The sequence below is a fragment of the Eumetopias jubatus genome, unplaced genomic scaffold, assembly GCF_037043125.1.
Source record: "Eumetopias jubatus isolate StellerSeaLion01/CBP00866 unplaced genomic scaffold, mEumJub1_p1.0 scaffold_2, whole genome shotgun sequence".
Classification (NCBI taxonomy): Eukaryota; Metazoa; Chordata; class Mammalia; order Carnivora; family Otariidae; genus Eumetopias; species Eumetopias jubatus.
Genome location: NW_028274808.1, coordinates 180,310,516 through 180,330,725, shown reverse-complemented (window position 1 = coordinate 180,330,725; position 20,210 = coordinate 180,310,516). Strand labels below are relative to the sequence as shown.

At 35.5% G+C, this 20,210-nt stretch overlaps 1 protein-coding gene across 1 annotated transcript; it reads right to left on the bottom strand.

The window, feature by feature from the left end:
• Nucleotides 1–19,284: 19,284 nt before the first annotated feature.
• LOC114197118 (calmodulin-alpha) lies at nt 19,285–19,968 on the bottom strand. Its single transcript, XM_028088009.2, has one exon. The coding sequence runs from the start codon at nt 19,917–19,919 to the stop codon at nt 19,470–19,472; it is 450 nt and encodes a 149-aa protein (XP_027943810.1). The 5' UTR covers nt 19,920–19,968; the 3' UTR covers nt 19,285–19,469.
• Between the last annotated feature and the right edge of the window lie 242 nt (nt 19,969–20,210).

Below are 20,210 nucleotides of genomic sequence, written 5' to 3'. Positions count from 1 at the left end.
TTGTCTGCCTATCATGATAGATTCCTCACAACATGGTCTGCTTTCTAAACTGAAGAGTAAGTACATCATAAAATTAATAATGATAGATATTTACAACTCAAAGTATATTATAAACTATATTTACTACAAAGCTGATATAATCTGATGCTAGGCTTTCATATCATAAAATTTTATTTGATGCCTATAATAGGTGTAATATTTGATGCCTATAACAGGTAGGAACTTGGTTATAATTCTGTAGGTATCAACCCACACCTGTCACTAATACCTTAGCAAAATGACTGTCCCTGGATACTGATAGAAAAAATGAGTTTCACAATAAATCTCTTTATCAATGGTAAAATAAATGACTCCCTCTGATACCCTCTTTGAAAATTTAGCTTGGGGGATATAGTCACATCTTAGATCAAAATGAAGCATTTAGGATAAAGAAGAATATGATTTTCCAGAGGCCAAAGCAGAGCACTTAGTGTCCGGGGGCAAATACATTTAAGCAGTGAATTAGACACGTTAACAAATAATGATATTAGTTGTGTTTTTAAAAGTTGACTATTATGGCTCCCTACCAGTTTTATTTATTTATTTATTTATTTATTTATTTATTTATTTATTTATTTATTTATTTATTGTGGTTGGTTGGTTGGTTTTAAGTGGTCTTGTCTGTTTTTAACAGCATCTCCCTCTCTCTGTGGGTTAAGGCGGTGTGTCACTCAAGGGAGATTCTGTGTGACATTTCTGTGTCAGAATCTGACTGTGGGCATGGTTTGTTCTCACATAGCAAAAGCCATCATGGGTTACTTATGAGTACAAATGGCTGTAGAAAGGTCTTTTCAATCTATAAAGCCATAAAAATTCTAGTACACTGGATATTCACAATGATGTTAGTAAAAATAAAATCTCACATTTATTAAGGATTTACTCTGATCCAGATTTTATGTGAAAACCTAATGTCAATTTATGTATTTAATCCTCACAACTCTTTAAGGTAGGTTATATTATCATCTGCATTGCATATGCAAGGAAAATTATGTTAAAAAATTAGAACCAAAATACATTATTTACTTGGATAGCCAGCCATATGTGATAATAACTGTATGTTATTAAATTACATATTAAAAACAGTATGAACTGTTTTACACATTCAACCAAAATGATCCCATGGAGTAGGTACTATTATTAACTCAACCATATTAAATTGAGAAATAATGCTTAATCTTGCTGTTAGGAAGCAAAACATTTGGGGGGGTTAAGATTTTGACCCAAGCAATCTATTATTTCATTGCTCATTTGACATAATGCAGATAATGGCTGAATATAGTATCACTGCAAATATTGTGTAAAGTGCTACAGAAATTATCTCTAATACAGTAAATAAAATATAAATAGATGTTGTTCGCCTGGCCGGTGATGCAGGCGGCAAAGAGTTGCACAAAGAGTAAAGCAACAAGCATGACAGACTTCACTCTCCAAGGGAAGAGAGGGGCCAGACATCAAGAGAGATGTCACCCTGAGTTTCTGTCAGGCTGGGCCTTTTGAAGGATGTGTAAGAGTTGCAGTTCCACCCATGGCAGGAGGGGATTGGGGGGAAGGCGATGCACTCTTGGCCAGGTAGAGCAAAAGGTAGCAGTCTTTTTGAGGGACTCTAACCCTGGCTCGTCCACGATGTGGTCAGACTACAGAAGGATATGTTTTGTAGTTGGGGTCAGTCTACTTTCCAAGAACGGAGGGCATCGTAACCTAGAAAAACAAGGGTTAGGGTCAAGTGCAGATACCTGTACATTTTGTCTGTAAGCTTGGCTGGGGAGTCGGGGGAACTTTGAATAGATTCCTTTCAGATGTATACTAAAGTTTTTTTCATAAAATATTAGTATAGTTTTTAAGTTTAAAAGGCTGGATTTTAGATGTGAAATGGAAATTAGTTATAATTGTTATTTAAATTCTAAATTTTCTTCAATCACTAGTATAGGTTAGTATATGCTTATTAGATTATTCATGATCATTTCATTATTTCATTACAGTATAAAACATGTGATATGACAATTTTAAACTTGAATGAAATTTGCTTTTAAATAAATTTTGAAATTTTTAATAAATAGTGGTTTGAAGGAAACACTGCATAAATTATATATTACTTTGTGGTAATCTTTGTTTACATAACAGGCATTTCTAAATTCTTGTCAGTAATCTTCTTCCTAGAAATTAGACATTCTGGGTGAAGACTCTGACAGGAAGACTATTTCCCTTTATTTCAAGTGGGAAAAAAATCATAATGCATTTAATCAACCCAAACCTCAATCAATATCCTAAAATGTAACTAAAACACAAGAAACCAAAACTTATATATAATAGCAAACCCTTGTTTTAAGATCCAAAATTCTTAAAATATTACCTTCTGATCACCAATTAATACTTTTTGTTCTTTTCTGTCTTTGCTTCCTTCTCCACAATTTCCGTTAGCACCTTCTCAAATTTGTAGGGACCCATAAAATATTAGGCAAAAACAAGGATTATGTAATAAAGGCCCTGTGGAAATACACTCAGGATGAACACAGACTGACTAAGAATTATTCCCACTGATTATGAAACTATAATTCCTCAGACTCACTAATATCCAAGAGGCACATATACCTTTTTGGTACTTAGTGACCTTTTCAAAATATCTGGATAAATTGTGTCTTATGATCAGTGATGTTTGGAATATAACTTAACGGTTTACCACAGTCATTTTGTGATAAATATTGTGTTGAATTTGGGGGATGTAAATACGAAATGTTCTTTTATAAACATTAGCTAAATATCATTTTGTTAAGATATAGGAATGTTCTGGAACATTGGTTATTAAATCCTAAAAGGCTTTCTACCAGAAAGATGTTTATTTGGAAGAAGTTCTCCAGAGTATGGCTGTACTTCATTTTGAAAATTAATTGGCAGGTATTAACATATGTTTATGCAAAGTGTATTTCTATCTATCTAGCTAGCTGTTTGGCAGTGAGATAGAGCCAGAGAATGGCATTCATACATTTTCTGTTGTGTGTCTCTTAGCTTTTTGTCCCAATAGAGAAACATTTTCTCAGTGCACACTAAATCTTGGAATTGCTTTGAGAGATTTTCACTTGCTTCACCAGTTTTGAGTAAAACTCTCCTTGCCCTTGTGTAAATTCAGATGAGGGAGATAATCTAAGATGGGCCATGAAAGAGTGTGGGCAGTATTTATTTCTGAGCCTAAAAGAAGAATGCCAAATTCCCTCATGCTTAATGAGGTCACAGGTTCCACATTTTGAGGATTATGGATATTTAGAACTGTGGGCTGATGTGTAATGGAATAAACTAGATTTTCACGGTGATTTGAATTTGTTTATATAAATTTTACACTGTGCAATCTTACAGCAAGGAACTCATATACCCTTTAACATCATCAAAGAAGCAAGTCTCAAAGTAAAAGCAGTGCAATAATTACGATTGACCTTGCTTTCAAGGAGCACAAGAAATAAGGTACATAGGTGGCAAATATTAGGATCACACTTATGCAAATTTTACTTATGGATTTGTCTGATGTCAAATCTAAGAGAATTAACAATGAACAAGTGCTTCATGAAAGTATGAATGGAGATATGTCTATTTCTCTTTTTCTGCTATGGATCTTGGATGAGGCAAAAACCTGTGACTGGCAATACAGATTAATTGCTTAATAACTAAAGTTCTTCAAAATCATTCCAAGCTGTATGTCTGCATGTTGAGAAAGTTCTCATTATTTGTTCTTATTTTTAAAAGATGATATCAATGAGCAATGTTCACTGTTAAATGGGACTGAAACAGGACATTGACTTGTTCTTTATGTATTTCTGAATTCTATATTGCTTAAATATTTTTAAATGTGTGTATCAATTATATACAGGTATATAAATTATACACACATCTGTGATGCATGCAATTTTATTTACATGTGAGATCACTTTATTATCTCTGAATTTTTACATTTTTATATTAGTTAAATGAAACTAATTGTGTTAGAATAGTTTGCCAGTTATTAAGCTTTAAAGCTAACCAAAGGCAACTTGAAAGGCCAGTGAGCCTATAGATATATTTTAGGTTAGGTTTAGTAAATTTAATTATATCAACAACCAATTTTTAAATTTTAATTTAAAGATGTTACTGGGCGTTTTCTTACCTTCTCTAGAAATATATTTCTGAGTATCTTCAAGATGCTGCTCTTGTAATTATTAGAAAACAGTTTTCATTCTAATTACGATGTATATTTTAAATCACAGGTTAACAAATTTTGTGGAGTAGAGCAAGCTATTATTGATAGCTCTATTCTATCCATAACTCAGGGTTTGCTATGTCCCAAAGCTAGCAGCCTCAAAGCCATGCCCACTGATACTAGACCTAAGAAAATGTTACAGACTCATACATTCCTTATTATTGCATGAACTACGCTCCTTAAAGAAATCCTCAGAGTAGATGATTGTGGATTTAAGGTTTAGAAATAACATCAGCAGTGAAAATGAAGACTTTAATGAAGTCTTAATAAAGTCTTTTTTTTTAGAAGGAATAAATCTATTTTTATTTTTTTTATTATTATGTTATGTTAATCACCATACATTACATCATTAGTTTTTGATGTAGTGTTCCATGATTCACTGTTTGCGTATAACACCCAGCGCTCCATGCAGAACGTGCCCTCTTTAATACCCATCACCAGGCCAACCCATCCTCCCACCCCCCTCCCCTCTAGAACCCTCAGTTTGTTTTTCAGAGTCCATCGTGTCTCATAGTTCGTCTCCCCCTCCGATTTCCCCCCCTTCATTCTTCCCCTCCTGCTATCTTTTTTTTTTTTTTTAGCATACATTGTAGTCTTTTTGGTGACAATGTATTACTCCAATTTCATACAAGCCAACTCCTTAGGCACATAACTTTGAGTTAGTTCATAATTTTGGTAGCATTAAGTAATATAACATTTCTCAAATAGGATATAAATTTACAATGATGGGTAGAGGAAGAAATGAAGCAGAATTATAGTTAAGGTTCTTGAGAATTTTATTCACCATGATGTTTATCAAGATACCACCTTAGAGTGAAAAGTAGTGAATTTAGGTCCTGCAGGTGAATAGGGTCTCTCTCTGCAGCATGTCACATGAAGGGAAAAATGTTTGAGAACCAATGATCCCTCTCTAAAGGGGTTTGCTTTTTCCATCCATGCATCTATGAAGTATATATATTATGGAGACCCAATTATTTTCATGGATTATATCACAGACCTAATTCTGCTTTAAACTATGAGATTCTTAATGCCTTGGAATTGCTCCACCCCTGTTTCCTTTTCTGGGTTAATGAGGGAGTGCACTCGGATGATCAAGACTCTCTGGCCAGAAGGACCTTCATTTTCTAAGTGACCTAATCGACTGCTTCAGCACTTTGAAAGCCTCCTTTATTTTCCTATTCTTGCTATTACATATTGTTTGTTGCCTGAAAAAAAGCTGAGTTTACAGTTTTCACTGAAAAATTAACTCCACTTTACTACACAACAGCATTTCTAGTCTTAGTAAATGTGCATTCTGTGAGTTTAAAACAAAGTCATTCTTAGATGTCATCAGAAGCAGCAAGGTGGGAAAGGCAGAGAAGTTTCCCATATGTCACATTCCTATGTTGATGCTTATAAATAATGAGCAGGATATAGTCAAAGTAGTCAACAACCAGAAGAGTAACACATTGACCAGTAGGAATGGAAACCTAACCAATTCAAGCACATTTAAATTTTTATTTAAATTCCAGTTAGTTAACATACGGTGTAATATTAGTTTCAGGTGTAGAATTTAGTGATCCATCACTTACATGCAATGCCCAGTGCAGAATATTCATTTTTAAATTAAATGGCTGCTTATGTTAGAGAAATGACTAAAGCTCTTAAGGACTTTGTGCTTACTCTGTGAATAATTATTTCAAAATAGGTTTAATAACAGGATAGTTAATGTTCTCAGGTTCCAGGGAGAATGGACGCTCATATATATTACTATAAGGTGCTGTGTTTTTAAATGTTATTTTATCTTATTTTCACTTTTAGTTTTCAGATTTATGCCCTTTATGATGATCTCAGATACATAGTCTTACTTCATGTTGTATAAAAATCAATACGCAATTTAGAAATTGTCTTTTAATTTATTCATCAGGCTCTCATGCATACTGAAAGCATATTGCTACTCATTGAGAAGAAGAGAAAAAGAATTTTTCCTTCTGCATTGATTCATATTTTCTCATTTTATAATGATATTCAACCTCTTAAAAAACTAATTCAGACATGGGAAAATAAAGCTCATCACGGTAGCCAGGGCATAAGAGAAAAATCCTAATGAAGCTTGAATCAGAAGGTGTTTGAGGGTGAACGCTTAAAGTGATTTAAAGTTTAAAATATAGAAACTGCAATTGATGTTGCAATTTTCAAACCTGCTAGGTTTTACAGATTTTTCACAACTTGAGCAGTTTGAGCAAATGACCAATTCAAAGACTTAAAGTATTGAATTCCTATTATGGGCAATGAAGCTAAACCATGTGAGCAGTGAGTCTCTGTACTTTTCCAGGGGTTATTTACTGGGTCATCTAGACTAGTGGTTTTCAAAAGCCAGCCCTCAGGCTGGGGGCATAGGAATCATCTGGGTTGTTTCTTAAAGATATGGATTCCTGGACCGCACTCAAAATTGACTGCCTCAAAATCATCAGGAGTGGCTCTAAATATTAGTATTTTTAAGAAGCTCTCCTGGTTAATGCTGTTCTAGATGCATTGCAGTATAATTTTCACAGCGTTCCTCATGATGTATTTCAGCCTTGTTTTGATATTTGATAAGAGAAAAAGAGAGAGGTAGAGAATGACAAAATTGCTTTCCACTAATGGGTCCACAATGCATAGACATGATGCACAAACCTTCCTGCCAAATGCAATTTCTCCGAGCTCGGCACCATTTGTTCTTGTACCATTACTCTTCTCAGCCATCATTTGTTACCTTTTGGTGAACTCATTCTGTGATTTGAGGGGACACAGATGCCCCAAATCTGTGTGAATAATGGCTTTAGAAGTTTTGAGCTGCTTTTCTATTTGTTGGGAGAAGCAGAATTTCTCAGACCCCTTGACTACTCTTTACTTGACAAAATGACACAATAAAGAAGATTGATACCAAGGTCTTTTAGATAATTGTGCAGGGAGAAACTTCAGGGGCTGTACATTAGCTCTACTATATTTGTCAACAGTTGAGTTAAGTGATCCACAAGAAGTCATTTAAAACAAATGACTCTAGATTTATTTTAACACCAGTGTTGATAATAACATTCAGCACTGGCTTAGCTTAGCACCATGAATGGACTTGAAATCTTACATAGTCCATGACCGTTAATCACAGCAAAGAAATTTGGAAAAGAAGTAAAGAGCAAAGGATTCAATTCATTCTGGCTCTAATATATGCGTACCTAGAGTCAGAAAATAGAATAATTTGTTTTAAAAGAAAAACCCAATCGAAAGCCTTCCATTATACTCTATTAAATCCCTCTCAAACTACAAATCCATTTTCTTTTGGAGATTCCATCTAAAATATTTGCCATTTTCTCCTTGTATGTCTTAACTTTGTAGGCAAATACTCTACATGAGAAACAGGTGACATTTAAATCCAGCTTTTGCACTAGTGACCATTGTTTTATTTTTATTATCCTGAAATATAATTAGGAAAAAAATAAAATGTTTTTACTTCCAGCTCATCTTTTTGGTCTTTTAAGTCTATGGACTGAATTTAGACTTCAAGTTTACTTATGTTTTTAGTTTTACCACTGCAAATTGTACATATATGAAAATATACATATCACGAAGACTATAGTGAGGAAGTTCGAAAAGATGATTTGCTTATTTCCTTTCCCCTGAGTGGATTACTTATCTTGGCATAACCTGGAAACATAGTACTCTTTAAAAGGACAAGCCTAAGTTTGACTAATGTCAGGAAACCCAGACTGGAGAATATATTAAAATTTTACCTTTTAAGAATTTACAGACTATAGTATTATTATTTGAACAATTCAACATATATTTTAGATCTTCTTGAGTTAGGTACTATGTTAATTCCCAGGATTATAAAACACTAATAGGAGTGCATACCAACTTAAGAAGGCCTGACAATGTAATACTACTTCATCTTTTACATTCAGTTTTTACAGCTTCCCAAAGATCATATGACTAGGCTTTTTCTTTATATTTTAGGACAAGAGTAATATTGACAGTATAAACATTTAAAAATTATGTCATATTTAAAAAGTTTGAGCAGAATTTCTTCTTTCCTCCTACCTTGAAAAATATCTTTATAATAACCTGGTTGTAGATATGAACTTCTACTTCTCTGACCTTATAGGCACATTCACCATTTTCCCAGCTCTGGCTTCAGTCTGTGTTACAAGGGTGTCCACAGGCATCTGTGTTGATACCCAAGACCTTATGTCCAACTTGAGTGACAGTTGCCCCTCAGGTATCCTTGGATCTAGGACTGCACACATTGACAACACCGTCTACCCATGGGCCTTGAGAAATAATAGTTTGTGTGTGTGTGTGTGTGTGTGTGTGCAAAAGATTTTCACGTTAAATTAACATGAAAAAGATAAGGAAGGACAGAAACCAGTTCCGAATTTTGGTTTAATTTCAGACAAGAAAGGTAAGGTAATAAGGTAATAAAACAGAACAATAAAAATAAATGGCTGATTAAATACAAACCATCTGTGACAGATCAGAAAATGTGATATAATTAATTTATTTAAAACTATTTATGTGCATGTAAATACATAAAGAAAAGCACAAAAGGAAGCTATCAATATTTAAGGGATTATTTCAGGGTTGTGAGATTTTAGGTAATTTTTAACCTTCTTCCATATAAAGATACACTGTTTTTTAATACAATGAGCATAAATAAGAATAGATACTGTCATTGTTGGGAAAGAGTGTATTTTTGGAATGAGATATATGTGGGTCCTATACTTACAAACTAAATTTAGGCCAATACTAAATCTCTGTCAGTCTTTGTTACCTAGTGTGTAAAATGGACATACTATTAGTATCTTTCTCATAGGATTGTGCGGGTCATCTACGTAAAGGCTTAGCACAAAATCTGGCATATGATAGCTAGAAATAAAAAGTGTGCTGCTATCATCATCATTACCGTCACAGTCACTATATTAATTAAATTGCAATGATCTAGATCCTATCCCCGGATGTCAACATATCTCAGCAAGATTAGTGATGGCAGAACAGACAATTTTCTGCTACTAGAGTAGCAGAGCCATAGCTCTGCCATGAACTAGCTTTGTGATCCTGGGCATGACATCAACACTCTGGGCTTTCATTTCCACATAGATATTAAGAATTAGAAAAAAATGAATCCCAAGACTTTATCAATTAGGATGCCAATGTAAGTCATTCTATAAGTGAATCTATAATTCACTCTGATCAACACACTCAGGTCAACATCATTTCTTCTCTGGATTCTTAGAGGAGCTTTCTGCCTGGTTTCCTTGTTTTGCCTTGGACTCTCATTAACCCACTTTCTACACAGCAGCTCAACTGATGTTTTGAAAATGAAAATCCTATCATGCTACTCTACAGCTTACATCCAGCCATGCACTTGGAATAAAACCCAAATGTCTTATCATGGCTTATAGTATCCTGATAAACTTCACCCCTAGTCTGACTACCATCTTATCTAGAGTCACTGTCCTATTGTTACCTATGTTCCAAATACAAGGATATTCTCCCCCTTGCCCAAATAGTCCAGGTTCATTTCCAACTCAAGCTTTTGAATAATCAACTTCTTCTAACTAAATGCTCTTTTCCTGACCCATTGTTTGGCTGGTTGTTTTTTACTCATTAGATCTCATCTTTTTGTTTTTTACTTTAATTTTATTATGTTATGTTAATCACCATACAGTACATCATTAGTTTTTGATGTAGTGTTCCATGATTCATTGTTTGCATATAACACCCAGTGCTCCATGCAATACGTGCCCTCTTTAATACCCATCACCAGGCTAACCCATCCCCCCACCCATCTCCCCTCTAGAACCCTCAGTTTGTTTCTCAGAGCCCATAGTCTCTCATAGTTCGTCTCCCCTCCGATTTCCACCCCCTTCATTTTTCCCTTCCTACTATCTTTTTATTTTAACATATAATGTATTATTTGTTTCAGAGGTACAGGTCTGTGATTCATCAGTCTTACACAATTCACAGTGCTCACCATAGCACATACACTCCCCAGTGTCTATCACCCAGCCACCCCATCCGGCCCACTCCCTACCACTCCAGCAACCCTCAGTTTGTTTCCTGAGATTAAGAATTCCTCATATCAGTGAGGTCATATGATACATGTCTTTCTCTGATTGACTTATTTCACTCAGCATAATACCCTCCAGTTCCATCCACGCCATTGCAAATGGCAAGATTTCATCCTTTTTGATGGCTGCATAATATTCCATTGTGTATAGATATATATATATGTGTGTGTGTGTGTGTGTATATATATATATCACATCTTCTTTATCCATTCATCTGTTGATGGACATCTTGGTTCTTTCCACAGTTTAGCTATTGTGGACTTTGCTGTTATAATCATTGGGGTGTATGTACCCTTTGGATCACTATATTTGTATCTTTGGGGTAAATACCCAGTAGTGCAATTGCTGGGTTGTATGGTAGCTCTATTTTCAACTTTTTGAGGAACCTCCATTCTGTCTTCCAGAGTGGCTGCACCAGCTTGCGTTCCCACCGACAGTATAGGAGGGTTTGCTTTTCTCTGCATCCTCACCAACATCTGTCGTTTCCTGACTTGTTAATTCTAGCCATTCTGACTGGTGTGAGGTGGTATCTTATTGAGGTTTTGATTTGGATTTCCCTGATGCTGAGCAATGTTGAGCACTTTTTCATGTGTCTGTTTGCCATTTGGATGTCTTCTTTGGAAAAATGTCTGTTCATGCCTTCTGCCCATTTCTTGATTGGATTATTTGTTCTTTGGGTGTTGAATTTGATAAGTTCTTTATAGATTTTGGATACTAACCCTTTTTCTGATATGTCATTTGCAAATATCTTCTCCCATTCTGTCAGTTTTCTTTTGGTTTTGTTGACTGTTTCCTTTGTTGTATATAGCAATACAAGCCTTTCTCAAGAAACAAGAAAGGTCTCAAATACACAACCTAACCCTACACCTAAAGGAGCTGGAGAAAGAACAGCAAATAAAGCCTAACCCAGCAGAAGAAGAGAAATAATAAATCTTAGAGCAGAAATCAATGAAATAGAAACCAAAAGAACAGTCGAACAGATCAATGAAACTAGGAGCTGGTTCTTTGAAAGAATTAGTAAGATTGATAAAACCCTGGTCAGACTTATCAAAAAGAAAAGAGAAATGACCCAAATAAATATAATCATGAATGAAAGAGGAGAGATCACAACCAACACCAAAGAAAGACAAACAATTCTAAGAACATATTATGAGAAACTATATGCCAGCAAATTAGATAATCTGGAAGAAATGGATGCATTCCTAGAGATGTATAAACTACCAAAACTGAACCAGGAAGAAATAGAAAACCTGAACAGACCTATAACCACTAAGGGAATTGAAGCAGTCATCAAAAATCTCCCAACAAACAAGAGCCCAGAGCCAGATGGCTTCCCAGGGGAATTCTACCAAACATTTAAAGAAGAATTAATACCTATTCTTTTGAAACTGTTCCAAAAAAATAGAAATGGAAGGAAAACTTCCAAACTCATTTTATGAGGCAACATTACCTTGATCCCCAAACCAGAAAAAGACCCCATCAAAAAGGAGAATTACAGACCAATATCCTTGATGAACATGGATGCAAAAATTCTCACCAAAATACTAGCCAATAGGATCCAACAGTACATAAAAGGATTATTCACCAGGACCAAGTGGGATTTATTCCTGGGCTGCAAGTTTGGCTCAACATCCACAAATTAATCAATGTGATACAATACATTAATAAAAGAAAGAACAAGAACCATATGATCCTCTCAATAGATGCAGAAAAAGCATTTGACAAAGTACAGCATCCTTTCTTTATCAAAACTCTTCAGAGTATAGGGATAGAGGGTACATACCTCAATGTCATAAAAACCATCTATGAAAAACCCACTGCGAATATCATTTTAAATGGGGAAAAACTGAGAGCTTTCCCCCTAAGGTCAGGAACATGGCAGGGATGTCCACTCTCACCACTGCTATTCAACATAGTATTAGAAGTCCTAGCCACAGCAATCACAACAAAAAGAAATAAAATGCATCCAAATTGGCAAAGAAGTCAAACTCGCACTGTTTTCAGATGCTATGATACTTTATGTGGAAAATCCCCAAAAGACTCCACCCCAAAACTGCTAGAACTCATACAGGAATTGAGTAAAGTGGCAGGATATAAAATCAATGCACAGAAATCAGTGGCATTCCTATACACCAACAACAAGACAGAAGAAAAAGAAATTAAGGAGTCAATCCCATTTACAATTTCACCCAAAACCATAAGATACCTAGGAATAAGGTCTCTCTAACCAAAGAGACAAAGAATCTGTACTCAGAAAACTATAAAATACTCATGAAAGAAATTGAGGAAGACACAAAGAAAAGGAAAAACGCTCCGTGCTCATGGACTGGAAGAACAAATATGGTGAAAATGTCAATGCTACCTAGAGCAATCTACATATTTAATGCAATCCCTATCAAAATACCATCCACTTTTTTCAAAGAAATGGAGCAAATAATCCTAAAATTTGTATGGAACGAGAAAAGACCCCGAATAGCCAGAAGAATGTTGAAAAAGAAAAGCAAAGCTGGCAACATCACAATTCTGGACTTCAAGCTCTATTACAAAGCTGTAATCATCAACACAGTATGGTACTGCCACAAAAGTAGACACATAGATCAATGGAACGGAAATTAACCCTCAAATCTATGGTCAACTAATCTTCGACATAGTAGGAAAGAATGTCCAATGGAAAAAAGACAGTCTCTTCAAAAAATGGTGTTGGGAAAATTGGACAGCCACACGAAGAAGAATGAAACTGGACCATTTCCTTACACCACACACAAAAACAGACTCAAAATGGTTGAAAGACCTAAAAGTGAGACAGGAGTCTCCTAGAGGAGAACACAGGTAGCAACCTCTTCGACTGCAGCCACAGCAACTTCCTAGAAACATCACCAAAGGCAAGGGAAGCAAGGGCAAAAATGAACTATTGGGACTTCATCAAGATAAAAAGCTCATTAGATCTCATCTCGTTAAGGGGCATTCCCAACCACTTATCAAAAGAACTGCCTTCTGCTACTACTGGCTGCCCCAGTTTGTTTGATTTTTATTTCCCTGTTAGTTTCATACACACTTGAACTGATTTTAAATATTTTATTGGTTTATTTATTTTTGTTTTCTCCTATCTAGATTTTTAGTTTCAAGAGAGTAGTACCAAGTGGTGTGCCTGGGTGGCTCAGTCGTTAAGTGTCTGCCTTCGGCTCAGGTCATGATCCCAGGGTCCTGGGATTGAGCCCCGCATCGGGCTCCCTGCTCGGCGGGAAGCCTGCTTCTCCCTCTCCCACTCCCCCTGCTTGTGTTCCCTCTCTCTCTCTGTGTCTCTCTCTGTCAAATAAATAAATAAAATCTTTAAAAAAAGAGAGAGAGAGGATGGATTGTTTTAGTCCAGATATCCTTTCTGTCTCCAATATCTAGAATGGTGGCAGATGATAGGAGATGTTGAATAATATTCGTTAATTAAATGAGTGCAAAGAAGAGAATGGCTAAGTGGATAAGTAAACAAGTGAACTGTGAATGAATAAGTGCATGTGTGTGGAGACATGCATACTCTGTAATTTGATAATTTCCAGCACTATCATTTAACTTGGTTCTGACAGGCTTTTTCCTTCAACATAAACACAAATTTCTAAGCTACCAGGGTGCCAGAGACAAAAACAGGGCTACAGCTGCACTGTATTTTCCAGATGGTGGATGTCAACAGTATCATAACTGTTTATTACTTGAATTGGAATTTTCCAATAAATACCACCATCATGGGGGAAGAAGGGACTGGTGACCTTACTAGTGTTTTGGATTTGTCAAACATATCAAACGATCTCAAAAGTTTGGGGTTTGAAGTAACACTAAATGCATTTTGCCAGCTATTGTCAACTTTCATTTAAAAATCCATTTCAGGTCACGAACTTGATTGTGTCCTTTCCTCTTGGGTCAACTACTACACGGCCTGCCTTCACGTGTGTAATTGCAGCTGGCCTTCTGTGCCCACCCTGTTGCACATTGCTGCCCTCTGTTGTTTACAGTTTTACTGGTAGAGTTAAATCTTCCCCTGATTTTGTAGGTGAGACAGAAGTTCCAAACTATGATTGATCTTACATAAACTTTGCTCCTGTAGAGAGCATTATTTTTGCCCTTAAAAAAAAAATGTCCTGTCAGATGGCAAGAACTATTGACCATACTAAGATTTTGTAATATCCTATTTCTAACAATGTCCTGCAGGTTCCTAGGGAGGGGAATGTATATCCATTTGTTCCTCTAAAATTTTAACTCAAAGCGCGCTCATACAGGAGACCTCTTGTATATTGGCAATGTAAGTTATGACCACTTTGTTAATTCCATGAAGTCCTAGAATAACCAAGTATACCTCAAGGCATGGATCACATGGCAGTAATAGGAGAAGAAATGGCCAGTTCTGAACTTCTATGGCAAGCAAGTCATTTTGTAATATTCTTTACTGATGTTATAATACTAATACTAAATCTTAGATTTTAATTTCCACATGGGTGAGATGTATTTCTAGTGCCTGGTAAGTGTCTGACACAATTACGGGGCATAGATGTGTTAATCTAATTTTACAGATGGGAAAATTGAATTTTACAAGTTTAGTAATGTGCTCAAGGTCAAGATTCTGGAAGTTGTGAAGCCTGGTCTTGGGTCTGACTGAATCAGAAACTCATTCTTCTTTCAATATGTCACCTGATGGCAAACCCTCAAACTTTTGTTTGAAAATATTTATGGAATGTAAAATTAAAAAAAAAAGCCACTGTTGACTAAGCATCAAGTAGTCTGCAAAACCATCTTGAGTAGTATCTGCAGCTGATAATTTCATGCCAAAATATTACAATCTTGGTTTTCATATGTCAATAATTCTCTCACTAATTAGTTACTAGCTCTTTGGGTGTATCAGACATACTGTTCTTTACAAACATGGAACTTAATAAAATAGCATCTCTATCCTCATGTAACTCCCAATTCTACTTTTCTTTTCTTTTCTTTTTTATATGTCTAACACATGTATGGAGAATCTTCTTAATTAATTAATCCAAAATTTTAAATCATTTTAAGGGTTCAGCATCGGTACAACTCATTTAATTTTTACTGAAATTTGTATGGTGATAATTTTTTTAAAGATTTTATTTATTTATTTGAGATAGAGAGAGAGCATGGGGGCTGCAGAGGGAGAGGGAGAAGCAGGCTCCTCGCTGAACAGGGAGCCCCTTGTGGGGCTTGATCCCAGGACTCCAGGATTATGACCTGACCTGAAGCCAGATGCTTAACCGACTGAGGCCCCCCAGGAGCCCTGTATGGTGACAAATTTAAAAAAAATAGAGTTTCTATCCCCCAAAATAAAAATAAATTATGTTATCACATAATAAGATGGGCTTAAAGTTTCTATTAAAAGTTTCTATTAAAGCACTGGCAAAGGGATATTTATATATAGCAAATATATAAATAAATGTACATATTTATTCTCAAGATAAATATATATATGTATAATATATGTGTGTGTATACACATATATTATACATATATATAATATTATGCATATAACTGTTAGGTAGTCCAAATAGGCCAGATGAGATATTAGTCACAATTTACTCTAAATGCTCTTTCGTTTAAGTGAAATTGGTAGGCGGCTTCATAGTTAACAAGTGATTCAGTGATTAATGCATACTTCTCAGTTGCTTTAGACTGATCCATTATAACTGTTAAAGTATGATGGTAATACAAACACACTATATAATTTCTGTCCTCAATATTACTACTTTTTAAGAATATCTTTCACAAGGTAACATCTTTCTATTCTTCTAGCAGATCTGCTCTTGAAAACAGAAGCATTTGCTGTCACTTTCCCTCCCATTAATATTGAGTTGAAATGCTAGAATGTCATGACTTACGTTGCATGATGGAAGAAAGGAAAAAAAAAAAAACAGCTAATTTATCCCAAATCACTGCAAATGTAATTGCCAAAAATATATCTGAATAATGCTTGTGTAATATCCCATCTAGAATTTGGCACATAGCAGACACAGGGTCCATATGGTACTTCTTTGTCCTAACACACCTCAAAGCAAGTAGGAGTTTTACTTACTTTACACCCCTGTTGCACCACTTACTAGCTATGTGATCTTGGGTAGTTGAGCCAACATCTTTGAATGTACATTTCTCATGAACTTCAATGGATTATTATTATCAGCCTTAGTGACCTCAGAGGATTATTTTGGGAATTACAAGGAGATTATATTTGTAAAAGTGCTTCATAAATTTTAACATTACATATAAAAATATGTTATTTTGCCTGTAACTCTAAGAAGAGAACATGATGTGGTATAAAGATCACAAGTCTAGAAGGATTCTTATTAACCATGAAACCTTCAATTAGCTATTAGTCTCTTGATTTTCAGTTCCTATGTTCTGGGTATTTCCTATGTCTCCTATCATATCCTGTGCCATTATAGATATCTCACTGCAATTTGGCCACTCTGGCATTGGTCCAGTTCATCCAAGATACTGAGCAATCTTGCCTCAGGATCTTTGCACATAGTCTTCATTGGCCTGGAAAACTTTTTCTACTATTCCCATTCTTGGGGTTTTAGCTTCAATGTCATTTTAACAGAGTAGCATTCATTGGCTATCTGACTTAAAGGAGATTTCTCCCCAGTCCTCCACCATTATATACTCTCCCTACCTTGCTCTAGGGTTTATCATTCCCAAGTTTTTAGTTGAGAAGCACCTACATCTTTGAAAAAAAAATCTTAACTGTAAATACGATGACTGTCAATTATTTAGTTCTTATAATGTGGTTTATTTCTCATTCATGAAAACCCCACTCGACTGGGGTTTTCATGAATGAGAAATAAAATTTTATGTGTCAATCCACCGAGATCTTAGTGTTTTTTTTTTTTTTTATTGTTGATGTTATGGTAGTTATTACTTGCCCTGACTAGCACAACTACAGAAGCCATATTTTTAACTACTCAGTTATATTGTGTCCTTCAGGAAATTAGAAGGTGAGAAATGGGCTTCAATTCATTAAAGGTGCTTTGCACTGTGGAAATATTTGTGATGTCATCTTATTTTCAATATTTTAATAGGGCTCAGAAGATACTCGTTGTTGTGAACAAGCAAATTTGACTAAATTGATACACTTTATGTAACTCCAGGTTTTACAACAATATTTAAAAGCCTTATCATCTTAGCTTTGTCCCTTCATTCAAAAATATTGGAGGAAAAGTGTATAGACTACACTTAAGTAATCTGAGAAAAGCAGTACAAGAGAAGAGGTGTCTTAACATAATACATATTTTCCTTCTGTTCTTGCCTGGATCAATGATAGGCTGTCTGAAGGTAGTCCATATTCCACTTTCACCAACCCCTCTTTTTTATATAGAAAAGATAATAGTTGCCTAAAGAAAATTCTAGCTCACATTTGCTGTGTTTCACAAGGCATCTTTGTTCCTTAAGAGATAAGGCTGAATTCCTTCTACAACTATATAGATACATATATTTTTAGAGAGACAGGAAAATGAGAAACAGAAATTCATGCTTACATTTTGGCTATCAGAGATAGATTAAGTGAAATCAGAGGGGTTTTTAATTAAAAATTACCTCTGTGCCACATAACAGCACATGCCACTTTTTAATTCTGCAGTTCTTGTGGAGTGTTGCAGTAAATCTAATTTGTCACATTTTTACCCAAAAGAAAGCCCAGAGAGGTTGCCTCACTTCCTAAAGAGAGCAGAGTTGATTAGTGGCACAAGTATAGTGCAAGCTCAAGGAAATGACAAATGCTGCTGGAAAATTCTGGAACCTCTGTTGTCTTACAAACGGACTCCCAACTGAGCCATGTGCCTATGAAGTAAAGTTGTTCAGATTATCATTGGTATTATAGCTCAATTAGTGTTCCTTTATTTTGTTTCTTCTGTCTTGGAAAATGTGAGGACTAAACAAGATAACACACCCTGTCTAACAGAATGCCTGGCTCTATGGAGATAGACAACTAATGACAGTCCTTTCTCCTCATACTCTCTCACCATTGTTATTTCTTTTTTAGGAAAAAAAATAACTGTAATTCTCTTCTCTCTTGATTTTCCAATAATAGCAAGTCCAATTTCTTTAATACTTTTGGTATTTAGGGCTATTCATTCCTTTACACAGAACAGTTGGGATATATTCTTCTCCTTCTACTTGCTTCCACCTACATCATTTTATTTTCTCTTCACAACCTGTGACTAGGTCTTTTACTAATTCCATTTTAGAGGAGAGAAACAAATCTAAAGAAGTAAAATGACTTGTTCTCGGCCATAAAATAAGTGACTAGGCTAGGAATAAAATCCAGAAATTAAGATTTTTATTCTTTTGAATTCTAATGAACTAACTAGATTAAGGAGTTCCTCAGCCTACATCATCCACTGAAAACATACTGAGGTACCTTTTGCAGTCAAATGCACAAGTACATAAGTGGAGTCTTGACATGTGCTTGTGTGATTGGTCTTATTCTCTTGTGCCTCTTTATCACAAGACTTTTTTTTGGGTAAATTATAAATTTTTTATTGGAAAACAAATATACAACTTGGAATGGATTTGAGGCAAATTTGCCATAAGCAGATTTTCTTTAAGTGGCTAAACAAAGTTTAAAAAGCAAGTAACAATAAAAGAAAATGTTTCTGGTATAGGACCAGCAGTACAAAAAAATAGTGTACGAGTACCTGGATAATACACTCGTTTTGCAATAGTGCAACTTTTAAGTACATATTGTTGACTGTCCATAGTCCACACAGAGTTACAACTCCACACTTCAACAACAACATGCTGACAGTTCCTAAAGAAAACTACTTTAAAAAAAGGCATAACCCAGATGTTCCCTCATTTGACCAACTCCATCTAAGTTTAGATGTGCAGAAGGGCTTAGATATATCCAGAGTAAGCCACATGCAACATGGTACTTGATTGATTTTCTAAAATAAGGTTTCAGGACAATGACAGTAAGATAAGGGAAGAAAACATGGAGGAATGAAGTCCTAATTACTATACATGCATATTTTTTGACAGCAGGGGGGAACCTTTTACAGATAAGTTACAAATAAAGAAAAGGCAAATAAACAATTTTGTACAAGAAATTTAACACATTCTGTACAATGTCTTCACTTTGCTGTCATCATTTGTACAAACTCTTCATAGTTTACTTGGCCATCACCATCAATATCTGCTTCCCTGATCATTTCATCAACCTCTTCATCTGTTAACTTCTCTCCCAGGTTTGTCATCACATGGCAAAGCTCTGCTGCACTAATATAGCCATTACCATCCTTATCAAACACATGGAATGCTTCTCTAATTTCTTCTTCACTGTCTGTGTCTTTCATTTTTCTTGTCATCATTGTCAGAAATTCCGGGAAGTCAATTGTGCCATTACCATCAGCATCTACTTCATTAATCATGTCCTGTAACTCTGCTTCTGTGGGATTTTGCCCAAGAGACCTCATTACAGTTCCCAATTCCTCTGTTGTTATAGTTCCATCACCATCCTTGTCAAATAGTGAAAAAGCTTCTTTGAATTCTGCAATCTGCTCTTCAGTCAGTTGGTCAGCCATGCTGCAAGCGCTATCGGTTTCCAAGAAGAGACCACACAAACACTCAGCTCTCTCGTCCCACTTGGACTAATTCTATCACAAGACTTTTTTATAAGAAACTATTGCCCCTTTAGTCTGGGCTCTATGAAGAGCATGCATGGAACAGACCTGAACTAATCCTTAGAGAGAAACCAAGGCCAGCTCACTTACCTCCATCTTGAAGGAGACTTGCCCACTTGCACACAACCAGGAACACCCATTCTGCTGAGCTACATATGGGTGAATAAGAATAGATGGTTGCTGTTTTAAGCC

Bases quoted from the DNA above. Each gene is read 5' to 3' on its own strand.
- LOC114197118 (XM_028088009.2), bottom strand. From the start codon at position 19,919: ATGGCTGACCAACTGACTGAAGAGCAGATTGCAGAATTCAAAGAAGCT.